The 12,964-nt window shown below is 50.1% G+C and overlaps 1 protein-coding gene across 1 annotated transcript in view; it reads left to right on the top strand.

Annotated features, from left to right (window-relative positions):
• The first annotated feature begins 354 nt into the window (after window positions 1–354).
• The window catches only part of capn1 (calpain 1), a 55,753-nt gene continuing 43,143 nt past the window's right edge, over window positions 355–12,964 (top strand). Inside the window, exons 1-2 of the mRNA XM_083640586.1 lie at window positions 355–456; window positions 11,573–12,372. Coding sequence (XP_083496712.1) covers window positions 12,121–12,372 — 252 coding nt within the window. The 5' untranslated portion in view covers window positions 355–456; window positions 11,573–12,120. The remainder of the gene's footprint in view (window positions 457–11,572; window positions 12,373–12,964) is intronic.

The following is a 12,964-nucleotide window of genomic DNA, read 5'->3' as shown; positions in this document are numbered from 1 at the left end:
GAAAATATCAGAAGATTAAAAAAGGAAGGAATATCATAGGCCTATAGTGAATTAAGGCAGATTATATTGCAGGCAGCACCTAAATCAACCACTGCCGAATGATAACCTACTACTGTGCAAATTAGGCCTAATTAACATGAAGAAACTTGCTTTTTAGGCTATCAAGTCTAATGGAGATAGCCCACTGTACAAGAGATATGCTACATGCATAACGACTGCATGTGGAGACTTCCCTCTCACTGCAGTGTGGGGTTGGTGGGCAGTGCGCAGACGCACAGTGATCGGGGCGCACACGCTCACAGGCAGGGCGTTTCTAAATAACTGTACTGCTGCTATGGTAAAGAACAGGGGAGGGGACGGAACTGCGCGCAACATGGAAGGGAGCAGAGAAAGTCACGCAGCATAATTGAATGTGAAAATAAGCGCTTTTGTCAAGGAAACAGCCCACCAGCAAAGGTAAATATACACATCTTTTTGTATCAGCATTGGTTCGCGTTAACTTCTGTGTGTCGTGGCGCTTTATGAGATCCTGGTCTGAAGTTTTATGAGCTTGAAGTTTGTGAGCTGGTGTTGAACCGTGGATATGACCAAATCATGCACAGAGAAAGACATCCTAACACACCCTAGAGTTTACACACACAGCTTCAAACCCGTAAATCCCGCAACTGTTGCTTCGGTAAATCTCTTAATTAGCTGCTTGAAATGTTTCCCACATAGGCTACAGTCGGGTGTGACGACGGCCAGCTGTTCCTTTAGGTTAACTTGAGAAGTTGACGAGATACAGTGTAAGTTTGTCTGACAGCTGGACACTGTTTGCACAGCAGGTAGGCACACACCTACCAGCACGACTACATTCTTCTAGAAAAACCAGAGCTGTGTGTGATCTATTGCAAAAACAGGCTATGATTTCACATAGGCGTGCTGCGTGCATTTCAATAGGCCTGTGTTGCCAAAATATAGGCTACAAAACTGGCCAAAAAGCCTAGATAGCATTCATTAGGAATATTACATTTGGGAAGTATTTAGTTTTAGTCTTCAGATAACCTATTAAAATGAATCCATACAACTTCATTCATACAGTAGGCTACTAATACTATTACTACTACTACTAGTAGTATTAGTAGTATTACTACTATTAGTAATAGTATTACTACTAGTAGTAATAGTATTACTACTACTAGTATTACTAGTATTACTACTACTAGTAGTAATAGTATTAGTATTATTATTATTACCACATATTACTTAGTAGTAGTACTACTACTGTAAGTAATAATATGTGGTAATAATAATAACAACAACAACAACAACAACAACAACAACAATAATAATAATAATACTTTTGAATATTTGCAAGCATATTCAAAAGTATTTGTGTTTTATTTAGCCTATTGTTTCTACAATACAAAGAAATCACTCTCCTTTCAGTTTCACCTAGTGGTTAAAATGCGTGTCTAGTTTCTGGAGTGTGTTTTCTCCGGCTCATTAGCCTCGTCAGAAAGAATTTAATCACAGTGTAAACGCTGTTTTGTGTTCGGAACACGATCTGTGCGCTGTGTGGGAGGAGCCATGCGGGATTAGAGATGCTCAAAAATGCTTAGGTAGCACAAACACTGGACCTCACACACACACACACACACACACACACACACACACACACACACACACACACACACACACACACACACACACACACTCTCTCTCTCTCACACACACACACACACACACACACACAGGCAGCTAAAGACTGATGAGTCTCTCTCTCTCTCTCGCTCTCTCCCTCTCTCTCTCTCTCTCTCTCTCTCCCTCTCTCTCTCTATCTCTCTCTCGCTCCCTCTCTCTCCTTCTCTCTCTCTCTCTCTCTCTCTCTCTCTCTCTCTCTCAATGCCATAGTCAATTAGACCCAGACATCAGCACACAAAAAAACAGTGATCAGTGATTTTGCATCAGACATTCCGACATGAACTAATTATCCTGTCTGTGTTGCTCAACTCAGACATGACACCAGTTCCTCTTCTCCGTGTCTTCTTCACTTTGTTATGTCTTATATTCAACAGACATAATAACAAAATATGGTTCCTCCTTTAGTAGGGATGTCACAATATATCGCGATATCAAAACGTGACAATATGTATCGTTGAGATGAAATCTCATATCGTGAGAAAAAGAAGCTGAACATTGGTGGCACTGATCTGCATCTGATTGCATGCTCGCTCTCCTTTTCATTGCTTTGTTTGAACAGACGAGGGACGTTACAGACACGGAGGATGGCAAAAAATATTGTTAAAATATCGTATCGTATCGTTATCGTGAACCCAATATTGTGTATCGTATCGTATCGTATCGTGAACTGAGTGTATCGTGACACCCCTATCCTTTAGCAAAGATTCAACCGGATCAAGATGGCACTGTCTCAGATGGATATGCTATTTGCTTTGCAGTCATTTGAATACAAGCCTGTGGCGTAGCCTAACCACATAAACACACTGTGCTTATGGCCCGGGTGCAAGCTATGCAAATCCATGTCTATTATTTCCTCACATATTTGCATGGAACTAGTACAGCACGGTGCTGTTAGGCTGCCTTCTGTGTCTGGGCATGCAGTCTGCTTGTCATGTCTCATAGATGTCACTACCTGCTGTGAGGTGGGGGCATGAAAGTGTATTTCACATGCGAGGAGAATCATCAAATATTCATACCGCAGCAGAGACACCCTGATAACCCGCAGCAGAAACACCCTGATAACCCACAGCAGAGACACCCTGATAACCTGCAGCAGAGACACCCTGATAACCCACAGCAGAGACACCCTGATAACCCACAGCAGAGACACCCTGATAACCCACAGCAGAGACACCCTGATAACCCACAGCAGAGACACCCTGATAACCCACAGCAGAGACACCCTGATAACCTGCAGCAGAGACACCCTGATAACCCACAGCAGAGACACCCTGATAACCCACAGCAGAAACACCCTGATAACCCACAGCAGAGACACCCTGATAACCCACAGCAGAGACACCCTGATAACCTGCAGCAGAGACACCCTGATAACCTGCAGCAGAGACACCCTGATAACCCACAGCAGAGACACCCTGATAACCTGCAGCAGAGACACCCTGATAACGCACAGCAGAGACACCCTGATAACCCACAGCAGAGACACCCTGATAACCCACAGCAGAAACACCCTGATAACCTGCAGCAGAGACACCCTGATAACCCACAGCAGAGACACCCTGATAACCTGCAGCAGAGACACCCTGATAACCCACAGCAGAGACACCCTGATAACCCACAGCAGAGACACCCTGATAACCCACAGCAGAGACACCCTGATAACCTGCAGCAGAGACACCCTGATAACCCACAGCAGAAACACCCTGATAACCTGCAGCAGAGACACCCTGATAACCCACAGCAGAGACACCCTGATAACCCACAGCAGAAACACCCTGATAACCTGCAGCAGAAACACCCTGATAACCCACAGCAGAGACACCCTGATAACCTGCAGCAGAGACACCCTGATAACCCACAGCAGAGACACCCTGATAACCCACAGCAGAGACACCCTGATAACCCACAGCAGAAACACCCTGATAACCCACAGCAGAGACACCCTGATAACCTGCAGCAGAGACACCCTGATAACCTGCAGCAGAGACACCCTGATAACCCACAGCAGAGACACCCCGATAACCCGCAGCAGAGACACCCTGATAACCCACAGCAGAGACACCCTGATAACCCACAGCAGAGACACCCTGATAACCCACAGCAGAGACACCCTGATAACCCACAGCAGAGACACCCTGATAACCCACAGCAGAAACACCCTGATAACCTGCAGCAGAGACACCCTGATAACCCACAGCAGAGACACCCTGATAACCCACAGCAGAGACACCCTGATAACCCACAGCAGAAACACCCTGATAACCTGCAGCAGAGACACCCTGATAACCTGCAGCAGAGACACCCTGATAACCCACAGCAGAGACACCCTGATAACCCACAGCAGAGAGACACCCTGATAACCCACAGCAGAGACACCCTGATAACCCACAGCAGAGACACCCTGATAACCCACAGCAGAGACACCCTGATAACCCACAGTAGAGACACCCTGATAACCCACAGCAGAGACACCCTGATAACCCACAGCAGAGACACCCTGATAACCCACAGCAGAGACACCCTGATAACCCACAGCAGAGACACCCTGATAACCTGCAGCAGAGACACCCTGATAACCCACAGCAGAGACACCCTGATAACCTGCAGCAGAGACACCCTGATAACCTGCAGCAGAGACACCCTGATAACCCACAGCAGAGACACCCTGATAACCCACAGCAGAGAGACACCCTGATAACCCACAGCAGAGACACCCTGATAACCCACAGCAGAGACACCCTGATAACCCACAGCAGAGACACCCTGATAACCCACAGTAGAGACACCCTGATAACCCACAGCAGAGACACCCTGATAACCCACAGCAGAGACACCCTGATAACCCACAGCAGAGACACCCTGATAACCCACAGCAGAGACACCCTGATAACCTGCAGCAGAGACACCCTGATAACCCACAGCAGAGACACCCTGATAACCCACAGCAGAGACACCCTGATAACCCACAGCAGAAACACCCTGATAACCCACAGCAGAAACACCCTGATAACCCACAGCAGAGACACCCTGATAACCCACAGCAGAGACACCCTGATAACCCACAGCAGAGACACCCTGATAACCTGCAGCAGAGACACCCTGATAACCCACAGCAGAGACACCCTGATAACCCACAGCAGAGACACCCTGATAACCCACAGCAGAGACACCCTGATAACCCACAGCAGAGACACCCTGATAACCCACAGCAGAAACACCCTGATAACCCGCAGCAGAGACACCCTGATAACCCACAGCAGAGACACCCTGATAACCCACAGCAGAAACACCCTGATAACCCACAGCAGAGACACCCTGATAACCCACAGCAGAGACACCCTGATAACCTGCAGCAGAGACACCCTGATAACCCACAGCAGAGACACCCTGATAACCCACAGCAGAGACACCCTGATAACCCACAGCAGAGACACCCTGATAACCCACAGCAGAGACACCCTGATAACCCACAGCAGAGACACCCTGATAACCCGCAGCAGAGACACCCTGATAACCCACAGCAGAAACACCCTGATAACCTGCAGCAGAGACACCCTGATAACCCACAGCAGAGACACCCTGATAACCCACAGCAGAGACACCCTGATAACCCACAGCAGAGACACCCTGATAACCCACAGCAGAGACACCCTGATAACCCACAGCAGAAACACCCTGATAACCCACAGCAGAAACACCCTGATAACCCGCAGCAGAAACACCCTGATAACCCACAGCAGAGACACCCTGATAACCCACAGCAGAGACACCCTGATAACCCACAGCAGAGACACCCTGATAACCCACAGCAGAGACACCCTGATAACCCACAGCAGAAACACCCTGATAACCCACAGCAGAAACACCCTGATAACCCACAGCAGAGACACCCTGATAACCCACAGCAGAGACACCCTGATAACCCACAGCAGAGACACCCTGATAACCCACAGCAGAGACACCCTGATAACCCACAGCAGAGACACCCTGATAACCCACAGCAGAAACACCCTGATAACCCACAGCAGAAACACCCTGATAACCCACAGCAGAGACACCCTGATAACCCACAGCAGAGACACCCTGATAACCCACAGCAGAGACACCCTGATAACCCACAGCAGAAACACCCTGATAACCCACAGCAGAAACACCCTGATAACCCACAGCAGAGACACCCTGATAACCCACAGCAGAGACACCCTGATAACCCACAGCAGAGACACCCTGATAACCTGCAGCAGAGACACCCTGATAACCCACAGCAGAGACACCCTGATAACCCGCAGCAGAGACACCCTGATAACCCACAGCAGAGACACCCTGATAACCCACAGCAGAGACACCCTGATAACCCACAGCAGAGACACCCTGATAACCCACAGCAGAAACACCCTGATAACCCACAGCAGAGACACCCTGATAACCCACAGCAGAGACACCCTGATAACCCACAGCAGAGACACCCTGATAACCCACAGCAGAGACACCCTGATAACCCACAGCAGAGACACCCTGATAACCCACAGCAGAGACACCCTGATAACCCACAGCAGAAACACCCTGATAACCCACAGCAGAGACACCCTGATAACCAGCAGCAGAGACACCCACGATAACCCACAGCAGAGACACCCTGATAACCCACAGCAGAGACACCCTGATAACCAGCAGCAGAGACACCCACGATAACCCACAGCAGAGACACCCTGATAACCCACAGCAGAGACACCCTGATAACCCACAGCAGAGACACCCTGATAACCCACAGCAGAGACACCCTGATAACCCGCAGCAGAGACACCCTGATAACCCACAGCAGAAACACCCTGATAACCTGCAGCAGAGACACCCTGATAACCCACAGCAGAGACACCCTGATAACCCACAGCAGAGACACCCTGATAACCCACAGCAGAGACACCCTGATAACCTGCAGCAGAGACACCCTGATAACCCACAGCAGAGACACCCTGATAACCCACAGCAGAGACACCCTGATAACCCACAGCAGAGACACCCTGATAACCCACAGCAGAAACACCCTGATAACCCACAGCAGAGACACCCTGATAACCCACAGCAGAGACACCCTGATAACCCACAGCAGAGACACCCTGATAACCCACAGCAGAGACACCCTGATAACCCACAGCAGAAACACCCTGATAACCCACAGCAGAAACACCCTGATAACCTGCAGCAGAGACACCCTGATAACCCGCAGCAGAGACACCCTGATAACCTGCAGCAGAGACACCCTGATAACCCACAGCAGAGACACCCTGATAACCCACAGCAGAGACACCCTGATAACCCACAGCAGAGACACCCTGATAACCTGCAGCAGAAACACGACACCCTGATAACCCACAGCAGAGACACCCTGATAACCCACAGCAGAGACACCCTGATAACCCGCAGCAGAGACACCCTGATAACCCACAGCAGAGACACCCTGATAACCCACAGCAGAGACACCCTGATAACCTGCAGCAGAGACACCCCGATAACCTGCAGCAGAGACACCCTGATAACCCACAGCAGAGACACCCTGATAACCCACAGCAGAGACACCCTGATAACCCACAGCAGAGACACCCTGATAACCCACAGCAGAGACACCCTGATAACCCACAGCAGAGACACCCTGATAACCCACAGCAGAGACACCCTGATAACCCACAGCAGAGACACCCTGATAACCCACAGCAGAGACACCCTGATAACCCACAGCAGAGACACCCTGATAACCCACAGCAGAGACACCCTGATAACCCGCAGCAGAGACACCCTGATAACCCACAGCAGAGACACCCTGATAACCCACAGCAGAGACACCCTGATAACCCACAGCAGAGACACCCTGATAACCCACAGCAGAGACACCCTGATAACCCACAGCAGAGACACCCTGATAACCCACAGCAGAGACACCCTGATAACCCACAGCAGAGACACCCTGATAACCTGCAGCAGAGACACCCTGATAACCTGCAGCAGAGACACCCTGATAACCCACAGCAGAGACACCCTGATAACCCACAGCAGAGACACCCTGATAACCCACAGCAGAGACACCCTGATAACCCACAGCAGAGACACCCTGATAACCTGCAGCAGAGACACCCTGATAACCCACAGCAGAGACACCCTGATAACCCACAGCAGAGACACCCTGATAACCCACAGCAGAGACACCCTGATAACCCACAGCAGAGACACCCTGATAACCCACAGCAGAGACACCCTGATAACCCACAGCAGAGACACCCTGATAACCCACAGCAGAGACACCCTGATAACCTGCAGCAGAGACACCCTGATAACCCACAGCAGAGACACCCTGATAACCTGCAGCAGAGACACCCTGATAACCCACAGCAGAGACACCCTGATAACCCGCAGCAGAGACACCCTGATAACCCACAGCAGAGACACCCTGATAACCCACAGCAGAGACACCCTGATAACCCACAGCAGAGACACCCTGATAACCCACAGCAGAGACACCCTGATAACCCACAGCAGAGACACCCTGATAACCCACAGCAGAGACACCCTGATAACCTGCAGCAGAGACACCCTGATAACCTGCAGCAGAGACACCCTGATAACCTGCAGCAGAGACACCCTGATAACCTGCAGCAGAGACACCCTGATAACCCACAGCAGAGACACCCTGATAACCCACAGCAGAGACACCCTGATAACCCACAGCAGAGACACCCTGATAACCAGCAGCAGAGACACCCACGATAACCCACAGCAGAGACACCCTGATAACCCACAGCAGAGACACCCTGATAACCCACAGCAGAGACACCCTGATAACCAGCAGCAGAGACACCCACGATAACCCACAGCAGAGACACCCTGATAACCCACAGCAGAGACACCCTGATAACCCACAGCAGAGACACCCTGATAACCCACAGCAGAGACACCCTGATAACCTGCAGCAGAGACACCCTGATAACCCACAGCAGAGACACCCTGATAACCCACAGCAGAGACACCCTGATAACCCACAGCAGAGACACCCTGATAACCCACAGCAGAGACACCCTGATAACCCACAGCAGAGACACCCTGATAACCCACAGCAGAGACACCCTGATAACCCACAGCAGAGACACCCTGATAACCTGCAGCAGAGACACCCTGATAACCCACAGCAGAGACACCCTGATAACCTGCAGCAGAGACACCCTGATAACCCACAGCAGAGACACCCTGATAACCCGCAGCAGAGACACCCTGATAACCCACAGCAGAGACACCCTGATAACCCACAGCAGAGACACCCTGATAACCCACAGCAGAGACACCCTGATAACCCACAGCAGAGACACCCTGATAACCCACAGCAGAGACACCCTGATAACCCACAGCAGAGACACCCTGATAACCTGCAGCAGAGACACCCTGATAACCCACAGCAGAGACACCCTGATAACCCACAGCAGAGACACCCTGATAACCCACAGCAGAGACACCCTGATAACCTGCAGCAGAGACACCCTGATAACCCACAGCAGAGACACCCTGATAACCTGCAGCAGAGACACCCTGATAACCCACAGCAGAGACACCCTGATAACCCACAGCAGAGACACCCTGATAACCCACAGCAGAGACACCCTGATAACCCACAGCAGAGACACCCTGATAACCCACAGCAGAGACACCCTGATAACCCACAGCAGAGACACCCTGATAACCCACAGCAGAGACACCCTGATAACCCACAGCAGAGACACCCTGATAACCCACAGCAGAAACACCCCGATAACCTGCAGCAGAGACACCCCGATAACCCACAGCAGAGCCTTTACAGGCTGCTTTTTCAGACACAACCGCATGATGATAGTCAGAACCGCTGAGAGGGCGGGGCTTCATTGAGTAACATGCAGAGAGTTGGTGCAGGGCGGTTGGAGGCGGGGCTTCATTGAGTAACATGCAGAGAGTTGGTGCAGGGCGGTTGGAGGCGGGGCTTCATTGAGTAACATGCAGAGAGTTGGTGCAGGGCGGTTGGAGGCGGGGCTTCATTGAGTAACATGCAGAGAGTTGGTGCAGGGCGGTTGGAGGCGGGGCTTCATTGAGTAACATGCAGAGAGTTGGTGCAGGGTGGTTGGAGGCGGGGCTTCATTGAGTAACATGCAGAGAGTTGGTGCAGGGTGGTTGGAGGCGGGGCTTCATTGAGTAACATGCAGAGAGTTGGTGCAGGGTGGTTGGAGGGTGATTATTACTGTGGAGAGTTTATTGCTACTGGGTTTACAACAATGACTGTATAAAATATAATTGCCCCAACTCTGCCACACAAGTGTTTTGCTGTTGTTGCTGTTGTTGTTGTTGTAGTAGAGTAGTAGTAGTCATAGTAGAAGAAGAAGAAGTGGTAGTAGTGGTAATAGTAGAAGTAGTAGTAGTAGTAGTAGTAGTGGTAATAATACTATAGTAGCTGCAGTAGTAGTACTGCTAGTAGTTGTTGTAGTAGTAGCATTCGTTGTAAAGTTACAAAGTTGCTCTTAACAATCTATAAAATTATTTTATAAAAATTAAAATCTTGTGATGAGAACATGATGTCGCACATTTGACGAGTTGCTTCTGACTATGTGAGCAGCTGCGTGTTGGAGCCAGTGGAACAGGCCATCTGAATGGGTGTGGTTCACTGTTTGGCAGCGGAACGCGGAACGGGTCTCCGCTGCTCGCTCTCTCTCTCAGCCAATGAGAGCCAGACTCTCTTCAGAGTCAGAGATGATTGACAGATGTGAACGCTCTCTCTCTCAGCCAATGAGAGCCAGACTCTCTTCAGAGTCAGCGATGATTGACAGATGTGAACGCTCTCTCTCTCAGCCAATGAGAGCCAGGCTCTCTTCAGAGTCAGCGATGATTGACAGATGTGAACGGGAAAAAAGAAAACAGGAAGAGAGTTCAGTTGGGATAGCAGAGGGCAGCTGGGGACTGGACAGTAGAAAGTGTGTGTGTGTGTCAGAGGGCAGCTGGGGACTGGACAGTAGAAAGTGTGTGTGTGTGTCATCGAGGAAGAGATGAGAGAGAGAGAGAGAGAAAAGGATGACAGGATTGAAAAAGCGGAAACGCAAAGTTAAAAATAAAGCTGACTTGCCTTCTGTGTGAATTAGAGAGAGAGAGAGAGACAGAGAGAGAGAGAGAGAGAGAGAGACAGAGACAGAGAGAGAGACTGAGAGAGAGAGAGAGACAGAGAGAGAGACAGAGAGAGAGACACACACACACAGACAAATAGAGGATCGTTTGCAAGGAAACTGACAGAACTGGAGCTGGGGCGGCACTAACGAACACTAACGAACACTAACGAACACTAACGAGCACGAACACTTCCTGCTCTGCCTAATTAAAGGGTCTGAGTGCGTTTGCTTGTTCTCTGCCTTTTGAGCCCTTCATTGTGCATCAAGTTCATCCAAAAACCACAACCACTCTCTCACTACACACACTCTACACACACACACACACACACACACACACACACACACACACACACACACTACACACTCTACATATACAGTACCTGTCTGATTCGTTATTGACTGTAATCAGACACGGCACTGTGAACTCACTCTCCGCACTGCAAAACTAAAAGTAGCGCTCATATGCCTATTGTGACTAATCCCTGTGCTATGCGTACGTAGCGCATGGCTGGCTGTGAACAAACAGGGAGGGGTTACCTAGCATTTACAGCCCTGAACGTGTGTGTGTGTGTGTGTGTGAGTAGAGTGGGTGTGTTCAGCTTTTCTCATGCTTTGCACCTTGTATAGAACTGTGCATGGACTTCTGTGTGTGTTAGGTTCACGTTGTCACAATGCTGTCACAAATATTTCTCATTTTGAACCTTTTCTTCTTTTCTTTTCAGAGTTTAGCCCGCTGGCGTGCAGAGGAAACCCCGCTGGCGTGCAGAGGAAACCCCGCTGGCGTGCACTCCCCTCGGCTCCAGACGTCTGTCTGAAGAAAAAACATAACCGCAAACTGTGATTGGTGCTTGTTGTTGCCGTGGCTGCGAGAAGATCTGCCTTTATGCTGTGAAGAAGAGGACACCTCTCTCTCCACACAGCCTTTCCCCCCTTGCCTAAAGTCACCACTCCTGGCTGTGTGATCGCATCCGAACTGCGCCAAGTGCCATACAAGCAGACGCCTTGTCTCATCAATGTTTCAGAGCTTCTAATTGGCTGTTGTTGTTCTATTCCGATTGGACACCGCGACCACCTTATGTTCCGATTCGCATCAGTGCTTTACGTTAAAACCCCAGCTCCAAGGCCGCAATCCCTGTTTCATCATCAATAATTGACGCGTCCTTCGTTATCTGCCATTGTACTTCCTGTTTCCCTCCTAATTGGACCACACATAAGATCCGCCCCACCGCAACGTTTGACCCCCACCCCCCCCCCCCCGCACGAGCTCACGATGGAGCACGTCTACGCCACGGGGATGGCCGCCAAGCTGAGGAGCCAGTGGGACCGGGACGAGGGTTTGGGTCAGAACCACAACGCGGTCAAGTTCCACGGCCAGGACTACGAGGCGCTGAGAGCCGGCTGCCTGCGGAGCGGGGGCCTGTTTGAGGACAAGCTGTTCCCCTGCGCCTCCTCCTCGCTGGGCTTCAACGAGCTGGGCCCGCGCTCCTCCAAGACCCAGGGCATGCGCTGGATGAGACCCACGGTGAGCGGGGGGGCGGGGGGGTCAGGGGGCGGAGGAGGGGGTTTAGAACAGTGGTGCTGGTCCGATGTTTTGGCTCGTGGGCAGAGGGGATGAGCCCTCTCGCTGGCCTTATCTGAACTGACAAATACAAGCAAAACCTCCCTAAAAAAACAAAACCCAAAACGATGTGATGCCTATAGTCACAAGCCCCATCACATGCTGCGAGCAATGATTCTCCCTTTTCAGAGGAGGCCGAGAGGCTGGAAACAATCCAGTATTTCACACACAAAAAGAGAGAGAGAGAGAAATTAAAAAAATTACACATAAATTTGTATAAATATCTTATTTTCCTACCTCGTAAAAATCATCTTGCGACCACCCAAAATTATCGAATGGTCCCCCAGGGATTCTTGCCCCTGAGTTCTATGTAACCATATGTGAACATAATGTTGTATTGTTTTTTGGATTCTGACCCTTTAAAGGACTACAAAAATGGAGGATTGAGGAAAGAGGCACCGTGACCACAGTCTGGGCACCGGGGGCATCAGTCTAACGACTAATTTGACTCTGGGACAGACAGCCGGAATTTTGTGGCTTCTGCTGTATAGTAGAT

Source organism: Poromitra crassiceps (genome assembly GCF_964638095.1).
Source record: "Poromitra crassiceps genome assembly, chromosome: 7".
In the NCBI taxonomy this organism is placed as follows: domain Eukaryota; kingdom Metazoa; phylum Chordata; class Actinopteri; order Beryciformes; family Melamphaidae; genus Poromitra; species Poromitra crassiceps.
The sequence above is the reverse complement of the archived record's forward strand: the minus strand, read 5'-3'. Positions and strand labels throughout refer to the sequence as shown.